A 12012-nucleotide genomic window follows, 5' to 3' on the forward strand; every position below is an offset into this window, starting at 1 on the left:
GTTTAAATGTCCGTAGGTGCAAATGTCCATAGGTGCAATAGTATACAGGTGCAATTGTCCTGGGTTCAAATTACGGGTTCAGATGTACGGGTTCAATTGTACGTAGGTTCAAATGTGCTGTCACCGTGGTAAACTACCCGATTATAAATAGTTTTTGATTCCTATTTTCAAATTTATGAAATAATAAAAGTATTATTACTCAAACATACAACGGCGATCTGCGGACTTAAAATGTGTGGTAAAGTTCCCAAATATAATTAATTTTTGATTCGTATTTTTGTACTCACGAAAAAATTGTCACAAGTCGGAAAAATACCTCATACTTTATCCCGCTTTTCGACAAATAATTTGGATAATGGTTGGTATTTAAAAGTATGGCCGTTTTACTAGGGTGATTTTGTGTTGCGCAAATATTCAAATCCATCATCGATACCACTATTGTCGTATTAATTTAATTCTGTTAACATGACTCATGGTATATAAAATATATGCTGCAATAATCTGCAAATATGAAATGCCTGGTAATATAGCTAGGTTGTAACTTGTAGATAGCAGTTATTCCATTGCTTATTGTATGGAAATTCCTACATACATTTAGATAAGCTTCAATTAGTGGATTTTATTTTCGAAGTATTCGAAATTTCATATTCGAAAAAAATAATTTCGAATGTATTCGAAATAGTGAACTATTCGGTATTGGCCATCCCTGGGCCGATAAGTTGTTAGAACTCAAGTTCAATTCAAAATTTCACAGGTATCTCGGAAATAAAGCCACAGACGACTATGCGACGTCTAAACGAAAAGAACAGGCGACACCGGCAACAGATGTTCTGTAGGTTGTATGACATCATAATACACTTTCATTGTCAGTTAAAGCACCTTTGTGCAGTCATTTTAACTGTCGTCTTCATCGCTGCTTGACGATGACTAGTTAGCGACACTTTCACCTGCATGGTCACACCGCTGTGTTCCTAAAAGCTGAGCGATGCGGTGTTTGCAAATTTTTCTCCAAAATAAATAGTCGAATGCGCTATTACTCTCAATTTCTCATGGTCAATTTCTTTGAGCGAAATTGAAGTCTGGAATTTTTAAATTCACCAGTCGAAATTGAAATTTCCTTACTAATAGACCTGCGAGAATTTTAGTTTTGAAATTTTATTATCCCGGAGTAAATATGGAGTTAATTTAAATACATTGGAGTTTAATTAAAATTTTGCTCTAATCCACTTATCTTGCTGAAATTGTATAAGATCCTGCTGTCGGATCCTTGGCGCAACCTGTTGTAAGGTCAATCAACTTCATCCAGGCATGTTTATGTTTTTTGGCAGTTTTTTTCAAACCTTTTTGAATCGCGAAATACTTTTTGGATCCTTTTGTACTAAGGCCCTACCAAATGAATACCCCGTCAACTCGCAAAATAAGCAAATTATTTATCCAGTTTGGGTTAGTTATGGATGCAGATTGCGTTGAAAATTTGAATTTCAGAATCGTTCCGAACTATAACTGGATAATTACTGAATTGTTATTTTAAAACGTGGCGGGGATGTTATTCTCAAATCTTACATTTTTGCATTTGCTGTTTTGTAATTCAATGTCGACCCTTCATATAGCATAGCAATGGGCACGAATGTTTTACATTTGGCTGGACTTTGGCTTAGATTCTGTATTAGACAATCGAGTTTCGTGTTCATATATTCGAGTCATTTATCTCATGATCATTTTCATAAATTGCTATATGTATCAATGCCAGACAATTTTGTGCTATAGTGCAGGGGTGTGCAACCTTTTTTATTGGCGGGCCAAATACAAGTAACTGGGTGAAGCCGCGGGCCACACCTTTATTTAATTTATGCTTTCTGGTAGTTGCGAGCACAAAAATTGCCTATATTTGCTATTGATTTTACGGCATTATTAGGGGTTCTTGCAGAAATAGTAGAAATTTTTTGTCACACCAACTTCAAACGAATGCAGTGAGAAACACGTTTTTATAATATAAATCGTGTATTTTGCAACAGAATTTTGCTAGCTAGTTTTGCTAATATGACTGGTATGGGCTTTGCGACGAAAAAAAAAAATACTCGTTTTGCGGGTACACCATTCGAAATTGTTATTTCTCCGCGGGCCGCACAACTTCTTTTTGCGGGCCGCATTTGGCCCGCGGGCCGCAGTTTGCAAACCCCTGCTATCGTGTTTCCCCAAGAATAGGACCTAGCCTGGAAATAAGACCTAGCCTGACTTTTGAGAATAAGATCTCCCCTTATAATAAGACCTAGTCAATAGCGAGAACTTTTATTTTGACCTATTCGATAGCAAGAAATCTCTCCTATTCGTTCTAAATGATAATCTACGTTTAGCAGTTATTTTACATGTAAACGTGTTATTCATAAGCAAATGGATATTGGTTTTCATATTTTTTGTATTCAAAAATCTCATATTTCTCTTTTCCTTTGTAATTTTTTTTTCAATAAACGAAAATAAAAGACATCGCTCCAAAAATTAGCCGCAGTGTTATTTTTTGAAAGAAATTTGGAATAAGACCCTGTCTTATTATCGGGGAAACACGGCATCTGCTTATTTGTTGCATGTCTAAACATTGCTCGTGTTTTCAGCCTACAGCATTATCCTAATAATTTGTTATTAATTATTTATTTACAGAGACGACGAACCAGGAGTAATGTACCAAAGAGAAAAACACGAAACAGAACATCAAAGAGCAAAAAGAAAAGGAAGTTTATTTTCTTGTGTGGCGGACTGTACTGAAAGCGAAGACGAAGATTGTCCGCACTGCGCTATTGAAATGGGACAAATCGTCCCACAAATTACAGTTCACGAAGAGCAAAATGACGTAACCGATGACGTCAATAAGAATAATGATGACGTCCAAAACTCAGAATCGGGTTGTATTGCGTTAACAGACTTGCAAGAAGTTCCCGACAAAAAGGGTCGAAAAATTTCGACAATTTCAACGTTATCAAATCTAGATACTGGTTATTTTAGCGCGAACGCTAAACTTTGTCGGAAGCATAAGAGATCAGTCCGTTTCAAGTCGAAAGAGTTGGACAATGACGATTCGGGCAAGTGGGTGACGGCGTCAAGTTTTCGATCGGAGTCAAGATATCCGACAGAACTAACCGAGACTTCGCCGATGTAGACATTTTATTCTTCTCTCTTTTTCTTTCGTTGAATAAATTTTCGTCATATTTCGGATTATATTGTTGTTCGGTTATAACATTGTTAAATATATTTCTCCAAAGAATATATGAAGGTGTCGGTTTTCATGTTTTTGCTTCCTAAAACGTTGAGCAACACCATGGGCAAGAAAATAGTACATATTATTAATAGTGCATTATTGCGAATTAGCAGGGACGTCGCCAGGAATTTTCAGAAGGAGATGGGGTTTCTGAAATGTCTAATTCCCTAGTTAGCTGGTCTGGAAAAACGTTTTCGAGAGTCTTAATCAGGGGTGGGCAAAGGTTTTTGAACCAGGGGCCAAAACTTTTACCCAATTAGCCTGGCGGGCCATGAAAGTGCGACGTAAAAAGTTACATTTTATGAACAATATTTACAGTGTTAAAAAGCAAAGGTGGAAAACAATAAGCCTCGTGCCAAGACTAAATCTAACCGCAATCTCAACAGCTATTTTAGCTGAAGCATCAGGCGGGCCAGATTGAATTACCAAGCGGGCCGGATTTGGCCCGCGGGCCGTACTTTGCCCATGTCTGGTCTTGATGGTTGCCAGTTACGAAAAAGTGCTATGTATAATAAAGCAAATGCTGTTTTTATTCTCATCATTATTCTCAATTTTCGTTGATACTTGAACTTTTGTTTGTGTGCGCAAACTCCGTCAATTTGTTTACACCATGTATTTTCTCAACATTTTACATCTATCTCAAAGCAGTCATTACAATGTTTTTTATTTGTAATCATTTGTAGGTCACTGTGGTTATTCTATATACACGAGGCACGTTTAGTACAGTCACTATAATCTTTATTGTGTCCTCAGTTAATAGCAATAAAAAGTGAAAACACATTCATTTTCTTTCATAAAATTTTAATTCAAAAATTTCAAGACAAAAAGGCGTATGTTGAAATTTTGATAAAAAAAAGTTTTTTAAAAATAGGACAAAGTAATAAAGCGTGTCCAGAAAGTCCTTAAAAATTTTAAATTTAAAAAGAGAATTCATCGATATCATATATTGTTTTGGCCCTCACAGATGTATTAAATGAAGTAAAATGCTTAAACAATTACTGATTAAAACACAACAAACCTAGTTAAGATATATTGAGAACTGACTTCAAAACAAAATTGAAATTGCAAAGGAACTTTATGGACATTCTTTATATTTTGAAACATACTTTCTAACCCTAGTTTGAAGCAATTTCACCACAAAGTATTTGAATTAAAAGCTATAAGAGTTTAAAAATCATAATGTAAGGTTAAAGCAGAGTTACTTCAATCGTGTTATTGAATTTAAAATGGTGGAGACAATTGAATTTAAAAATAACAATTTTCAGCTATTGCTCTGTATCCATGCACACTAAATTTCGAGATCGATTTTACCATTTTCTTGGTGCCCTAAGCACATGCTTATTTTGCTAAATGGGTAATCCAGCCCTGGGTTTCACGTAACGCTCACGCAATAGTTAAGGACGACATTGAACGACATAACTGTTTGGTTTTCTCAAAGTGGAGAGCGGGACTTGGAGTCGTCTTTTATTGAAACGGATTTGGAATCAGGTTTGAATTTTTCCAACTCCACATCGATGGTTCTGGGTCAGAATAAATATGAAACTTTTGGTAAATTGTTATTGAAGTAAAGATACCAAGTGGGGTTGTTTGTATATTCTGGGCTAAAATAGATAAAAAAAATGTAAAGTAATGAATATAGTATAGCATAATGAACAAGACTTCTAAAAGAAACGATAGCTAGTAAAATAATCCCCCCTCTTCGACCCCACCCCCGCTCCCCCCTTTAAATAATTCTTTGCTACGCACTTGGTTCTGGGTCAGGATAGATAAAAAATGTCAAACAAATGAATATAGTAATCATACTGAGAAAGACACAGGCAATAAACTAATGGTCAATAAGCATCTGACGATATATATAGCATCAATTTCAGTGGTTCTCAAACTTTTAAAGTCGCGCCTCCTTAAGACCAAAGACTTATCGATCGAAAGTTAGGGGATCCCCAAAACAGCGCTCTTACTCTATAGTGACACCTTGTGTCCTATTACTAATTAATAAATAACTCGCTAATTATACGACATAATTAATCCAAAATTAATAGGCTTCTGGTCCAACATATGATGAATGCACATGCAAAATCTGGAGCATATCCAATTTTGCTTTCGTGAGATATCGCGTGCATGTAACAGCCAGACAAATAGACAAACAAACAGACAGACAAATACCTATCAACATACTTACCGATTAAAATCGATAAGTAATAACAGATAGCAAGGCGAAGGTATGTTTTTTTTCAAAAAACACGTTGGAAAAATACGTGGATGGAACGTAAATATCCAAATAAAAGAAATGTAAATAACCAGAAATAAGGCGGGTAAAATCAAATTTAACAAATACTTTTTTCAATTAGCGTCCCCTCAAATAATTGTCTGCGCCCCCTTGTGGGTCGCGCCCCGCCGTTTGAGAACCAATGTCACAGATATCATTCAGACTTTCCGAACAGTATTATTGTTAACTGTTGAATCAGATTTTGAAGCCGGGCCGATAATTCTAGCTTCATTTAGTCTTTGGGCTATTCCGATGGCATGGAACATTTTTGTATAAATTCTCAATGCAGCTTTACGAAATTCCAAATTCCTCAAACTGTATATGAAGCAATTCCATAAGCTATTAGCAGTTAGAATTATGATGGATATGTAAGAAAACGACATATAAATGTTCGCATTTGTAACATTGAGCCTTTGAGGGTCCGTCCAGTAAAACACAGTTTCTGGAACAAGGCCAACGGCAATACACATTGTAGCTGGCAAAACGCTGATGCTGAAAACACTGACCATGAGACCAAGAGTTCGTGCCATTCGTTTTTCTAAATTTGCAGCATTTTGGTGAGAGGAGAGACTGCTTCGTTTTTGAGCGTAGCGTCTTGATACTTCTAACGTAGCTGCAGAGACAATCCATGTTGTGATGAGCGGTAACACGAATGTGACGAGCAACAGTGCGTTTCCATTTTCAGGCGCGATCATAATTGATGATATAGCAGTGTATTGTATTGATCGCACAAGTACTGGCAGAATGCTCGTGATGACTGATATTACCCAAATGATGATACACGCCACGTATGCATGCTTTTTAACATTGTCGTTATGGTAATTTAACGGCGATGAAACTGCACGTAAACGATGAATACTGGCGGCCATTAGAGTATATATCGATACCGTAATGCTCATATTTGTGAAAAATCCTAAATAATTCATATATGGACGATAAATGGCTTCTCCGAATGTCCCACCCGGAAATCTTTGCACCAAACTACCATTTGAGTTCGGGAAATACGCAGTTTTGCCGTCATCAGTCAATGATTCCAAAGTGATGACGTCACCCATCAATCGTGGGTTGATAAAAACGAGAAATTGCATCACGATCATATTAGGCCAGACCATGAGCCCGACAATCAAGTCAGCTATGGCCAAAGATATTTGATAGATAGATTGTGTGTTCCTTAGTTTTTTATTTGTGGCAAAAACGGCTAAGATTGTCACATTAGCTATTATTGTTGCGATGCCTGCAATTATCATCACGGCCATGCATATTCCAACTCCGATTGCACATCTGAAATTATAAAAATGATTTTAGAAATGAAATTGCTGCAAATACCAAAGTAACTGGACACGATTACCTAATGCAGATTTTTCAAATTAGATCCTAGGTATCATTCGCGATGGTGGCATAAATTTAAAGTAAATAAAACTATCGAATGTACAGAGTGAGCAACGAAAATAGATTCCAAATCATCGGGACGTATTAGAGAGAGAGAGTAGAAATGGGAGCTCCGGAAGTATGTGCACCAAGATGGCGCACAACTTGAACATAGTATGTGTACCATGTTAGGGTTCAGGCTGTGCGCCAACTTGGTGCACATACTTCGGGAGCATTCAGAAATCCTGTGCAAAGCTTATATTACTCAAACTTCTGGGAACAATCGGTGCTGAGATTCAAAATTTTAGGAAAGGGTACTCTTTTGTATTGAACTTACTAATTCAAGTTTTCTCATTTCAGAAAATCTTGCCAAACTTACAACCAGGGCTGCCATAACGTCCTTATTTCTAAGATTTGTCCTCATTTTGAAGGATTAAATAATGTATGGAATGTCATGGTCTTAGTCAAGTTTATTTTTCCATCCAGTAAAAAATAGCATACAAAATTGACTAAATACAAAATTGAACACACATTTTTACTGGGAAGTGAAGTCGCGGGGAACCAGGATTGGTTATCGAGCAGCGACACCCAATGTTCAATATCTAATTTAAATTCTAAGGTCGGAGATTAAGTTTTTAGAACACTTTTAATATAGATGAGTATGGCTTTGGCAGCTGAACCACATATAGCAGTAAATGGATAATAAAATGGTTCCATTACATTTGAACCCACGGCAATTGCGCCTATGAAAAAAAATTTTTACGAATATTTGAACCCATACTAACCCTAACCCATGGATTTTAGCACCCGCATATAGATTGAACTCGCGGATATACGGGTGCAAGTGTATGAGTTCAAATGTACGTGGGTTCAAATATTCGGTCACCTAATAAAATGCGTGGATGGAACGTAACTATCCACAAATGAAGAAATGTTAATATCCAAAATAAGGCGTGCAAGACCAAATCTAACAAGTCTTTTTATTTACAAGACAGTAGTGACTAGTGGTGATACAAACATTTTGTACGATAGGCCAACTCGTCAAAACTTGAACCCTAACATGGTACACATACTAGGTTCAGGTTGTGCGCCATTTTGATGCACATTCTTCTGAAGGTCCGATGATTGTATGTGTGTGGGTGTGTGTGCGCGTGTGCGTGCCTCAGTTTGTATCATTCATAGCATTTTTTGTAACTTCGAATGCTTGTACCCGAGAGAACGAATCTCAATGCAAATCACGATCATACCGTCACAAGAATCAATCATTACACGACCTTTAGCCGTATGTTGCTACTGTATGTTATCCAACAAACCATGTGTTCAGTTTATTTATATTTTATAACGAAACTGATGTGCTGTAATATGTTAATTAACCTACACGTGAAATATAATGTAAATTTGACTTCAAAAACTCAATGAGTGGATTAATATATCTCACACAGAGGAATTCCGTATTCGCGTCTAAATGCTCTTACAATAATTTGAGTATAGAGATATTTTTTAAATTTTACTGTTTATTGCGTCACATTAATAGGAAACTCGGTAACTTATGACATATGTAAAGGATTCAGCCGGGCATTTGAAGCTTTAATTTATAAGATGCTCTTTGTTCGCCCCCTCCCCCTCCCTTCTCTTTGAAAATAATAAAACATTTTGTTATATGTCGGTGGCTACTTTTATCTATCCCACTTCGTAATTACATCAATATACAAAACTCCCCCCCCCCCCTTCTGAATTTTGGGCTGACTACGATCTTGCATAGTATAACGCTTTACCAGTTGCGCCATTTATGATAGAAATGTAGGGTCGTATAGACAGCGCTTAAATATATTTTCCAGAAATTAGAAGAAACCCATTTACGGTTTTTTTCACTCCCGACCTTATCATGTCTCAGCCTCGATGAGCACAACTTGAACCCTAACATGGTACACATACTAGGTTCAGGTTGTGCGCCATTTTGATGCACATTCTTCTGAACGTCCGATGATTGTATGTGCGTGGGTGTGTGTAGGTGTGTGTGCGCGTGTGGGTGTGTGTGCGCGTGTGCGTGTCTTAGTTTGTATCATACATAGCATTTTTTTGTAACTTCGAATGCTTTTTAGATAACCAAGAATCTTGAAAGCCTATGTTTTCCGGGCTCCAGCCGGGCCCGCCAGCTTTTACTGTCTAATTTGGCAATTGGAAATTTTTAGAACCCCTCCCTCCCCCCTTGAAAAATTCCTGACTACACCCTTGTAAAATTGCACCGAACTTACCCCACATTAAGATTCGTCCAAGCCGATACGGTTACATTTTCTGCAGTGTCTATGTCATATCCATCCCATAATAAGCCGCAGAACGGTAAATACGGTTCCACGATTTCATGGATTCTGCCCACTCCGCCAGAATTGCTGTCAAAGATGGCAATTTGAATGCAAGGTTTTATGACATCGTGTATCTTCATTTTAGAAGATACGAGTGAATTCGCCAAAGTCATCCATTCTAGTTTTTCAGACGAATCTAAGAATTCATAATCTTCAACAGCTGAAGTTACAACTGATTTACACTTGAATTCCATACTTCTTCGATCACAAAATTTATCGTAAACTAAATCAGTAAAAGTTGTGAAATTGTAAGTTCGAGCCGTGCATTCCATTTTAAATTCTTCACACTGCCATCTTTCCAATCTCTCTAGTAATGTAGTTATGTAATATCCACCGTTAAACCATCGCTCTTTATATCTATCATATTCATCTTTGCAACACTTGGCTTTATAGCCTCCAATAGGCTGTTTGTTCTCATAACAAAACCATCGCGAAAAAGCCGTCGAAAATTCAATGGATCTGTTTCTTGTATTGTTATTTTCAACGGCCCATAATGAAGTGTTTCCCATGTTTGGGACTGTTGTCGTACGGTTGAAAAATCTCGAATCCCGTGCAGTGTTCGCCATAGTTGCTAATGTTATAACAGTGAATAAGATTACTAATATATCCATTTTCTATACCTGTTTCAACTTATTTAGAATATATATGATAAATTATACAATTGAAATAATATTTACTATTTCCAAGCTGGGTTGTGGCATCGGCAAAAATTACAATCGGCTGTACAGGGACGTGCCAAACTTTTCTGCTGCGCAGGCAAGTTTTTGAAACAACCAAAAAATAATTCGGGGAATAAACAAAGTATACATATTGTTATACATGAGTATAAATAAATTAAAGGTCGAGTAAGAGTAAAATGTTTGTATTATTAGTTAAATCATCAAACTAAGCAACAGACTACATGTATAAGATCAAAATCATTTATTAACATCAGTAATCAGTAATTTATTTCATCACCATATAAGAAATACTCACCGTACATACAGAACGAGATGAGAAAAGAGAGGAAAATATTGCATTTCAGGGTGAAAGGGGACGCGATAAACCAGCATTGGTTATCGCGCAACGACACCTATGAATAGTCTAACATTGGGTCATACAAGAACAAAAATCGAACTAAATATAGTACTAAAGTGAGGAGTCGGACGCCAAAATACTAACATTGGCAGAAATATGTTTAAAAAGACCGGATATTTCCGGACTCACTAAGCAAACGACTCCGAACGCCGACTGGCAGATAACCAATAGCTTGTTGGATATTATATAGAAGTAGCTAATTATCCCCAAGTATGATTCAACAAGTAACTGGACTGATGCAACGTCGAACAATCAGTAATCAGTAATTTATTTTATCACCAAGAAATACACACTGTACATACAGAACGAGATAAGAAAAGAGAGGAAAATATTGCATTTCAGGGTGAAAGGGGACGCGATAAACCAGCATTGATTATCGAGCAGCGACACCTATGAATAGTCTAACATTGGGTTATACAAGATTAAAAGTACTCCAGCATGAGCAAGTCACTCGGATAGGCTGCCCCCTACAACGCACTGCCCGGGGTGCCTGCCCTTATGGCTCGCCCATAGGCCCACCTTGGCTATATAGAAATAGGATTTCGTCTAAGGAAATTTAATTTAAAAACGAAAAAACTTCACAGTGAGTGACTTTGAAATCTTTGTATGAGCTATTAGGCAGATACACGAATTTGCATCGGTACGTGGCAACTAGGGCTGGGCATTTCGAATCGAATAGTGAATTATTCGAATCGGTTCAGGGCAAAATTTCGAATCGCCGCCATCTTGTTTTTTCTTTCCGCTAATGGCCGAGGTAAATTATTCAATTTCTTTTTATTGACGCCATATTTTTTTAACGCAATTCAGACATTTGACTCGCCGCCATCTTGTTTTTTCTTTCCGCTAATGGCCCAGGTAAATTATTCAATTTCTTTTTATTGACGCCATATTTTTTGAACGCAATTCAGACATTTGACTCTTTTCTGTAGTGAGTTATTGGTGAAAACTTATCTTTTATCGCGTGTGAACGCTTAGCAATCTACCTGAGTGATGTATTCTATGTTTTCAGTAATTTATGTGTCTGGAGGACCTAATCTAAAAAGAAAGTTACATACAATTTTATATCTCCCAAGTATTTAAGATTAGATTCGAAAAAAAATATTCGATTCGATTCTGGAATCAACAGGTATTCGAAAATGCCTAGCCCTAGTGGCAACCCTATACCTATACATGAGAGTGAGAGCTAATTTTCCACTGTGCTTCATGTCCTACCTCCTTCCCTCGCTTGTCTTATTACTCGGATTCGTCGAATTACTCTGAGCATTGCTGATAAAGTTCAAAATGGCGCCCGTTGCCTTTGACTGGCAATTGATAACGACTGTTGTTAAAATTAGATAAGTGTTCGTTATTATTTGAGTTGAAAACGAGTTTCATTTATTCCCAATTTAAAAATATGTTTGGGAACATTTCACGATTAAGATATTTTGCGCCATGTCCAAATGGCGCCCATGGCACCAGCCATCGCTGTCATACCCTAGATACGTCATTGAATACAAGCTCGTCTTTTCAAACCGCGACCCCTTTTAGAATTTGTCAAGTCTCGCGCCCAACCTCAAAAACAGCTAGCTAACAATACGCTATGATAAAAATGCAAAAAGTTGAACCAACAGCATGAAATTGAACTATCAAACATGCTCCACGGTGAGGATAATAAAGATACAAGCACAACAGCTTTCTGCAATCTCTAA

At 37.0% G+C, this 12012-nt stretch overlaps 2 protein-coding genes across 3 annotated transcripts in view; one reads left to right on the forward strand and one right to left on the reverse strand.

Moving 5' to 3' along the window:
• The window catches only part of LOC120338263 (uncharacterized), a 48044-nt gene extending 44705 nt beyond the window's left edge, over nucleotides 1–3339 (forward strand). The window contains exons 13-14 of one of the 2 annotated variants that reach the window (XM_039406228.2): nucleotides 755–832; nucleotides 2656–3339. In XM_039406228.2, coding sequence (XP_039262162.2) covers nucleotides 755–832; nucleotides 2656–3151 — 574 coding nt within the window. In that variant the 3' untranslated portion in view covers nucleotides 3152–3339. Of the gene's footprint in view, nucleotides 1–754; nucleotides 837–2655 lie in introns of both variants that reach the window. The other variant, XM_039406229.2, reaches the window with a different exon arrangement.
• Nucleotides 3340–5081: 1742 nt separating this feature from the next.
• Nucleotides 5082–9824, reverse strand: LOC120337872 (uncharacterized). Its single transcript, XM_039405773.2, has 2 exons — nucleotides 9140–9824; nucleotides 5082–6797 (listed from the first exon to the last, which is right to left on the reverse strand). Exons 1-2 carry the CDS (start codon nucleotides 9811–9813, stop codon nucleotides 5675–5677), a joined length of 1797 nt encoding a protein of 598 aa, XP_039261707.2. The 5' UTR covers nucleotides 9814–9824; the 3' UTR covers nucleotides 5082–5674.
• Between the last annotated feature and the right edge of the window lie 2188 nt (nucleotides 9825–12012).

Source organism: Styela clava, chromosome 10, assembly GCF_964204865.1.
Source record: "Styela clava chromosome 10, kaStyClav1.hap1.2, whole genome shotgun sequence".
NCBI classification, from domain to species: domain Eukaryota; kingdom Metazoa; phylum Chordata; class Ascidiacea; order Stolidobranchia; family Styelidae; genus Styela; species Styela clava.

Bases quoted from the DNA above. Each gene is read 5' to 3' on its own strand.
- LOC120337872 (XM_039405773.2), bottom strand. From the start codon at position 9,813: ATGGCGAACACTGCACGGGATTCGAGATTTTTCAACCGTACGACAACA. The intron at 6,798-9,139 runs GTAAGTTCGGTG...TTATAATTTCAG, and splicing joins TGGACGAATCTTAATGTGGG to ATGTGCAATCGGAGTTGGAA.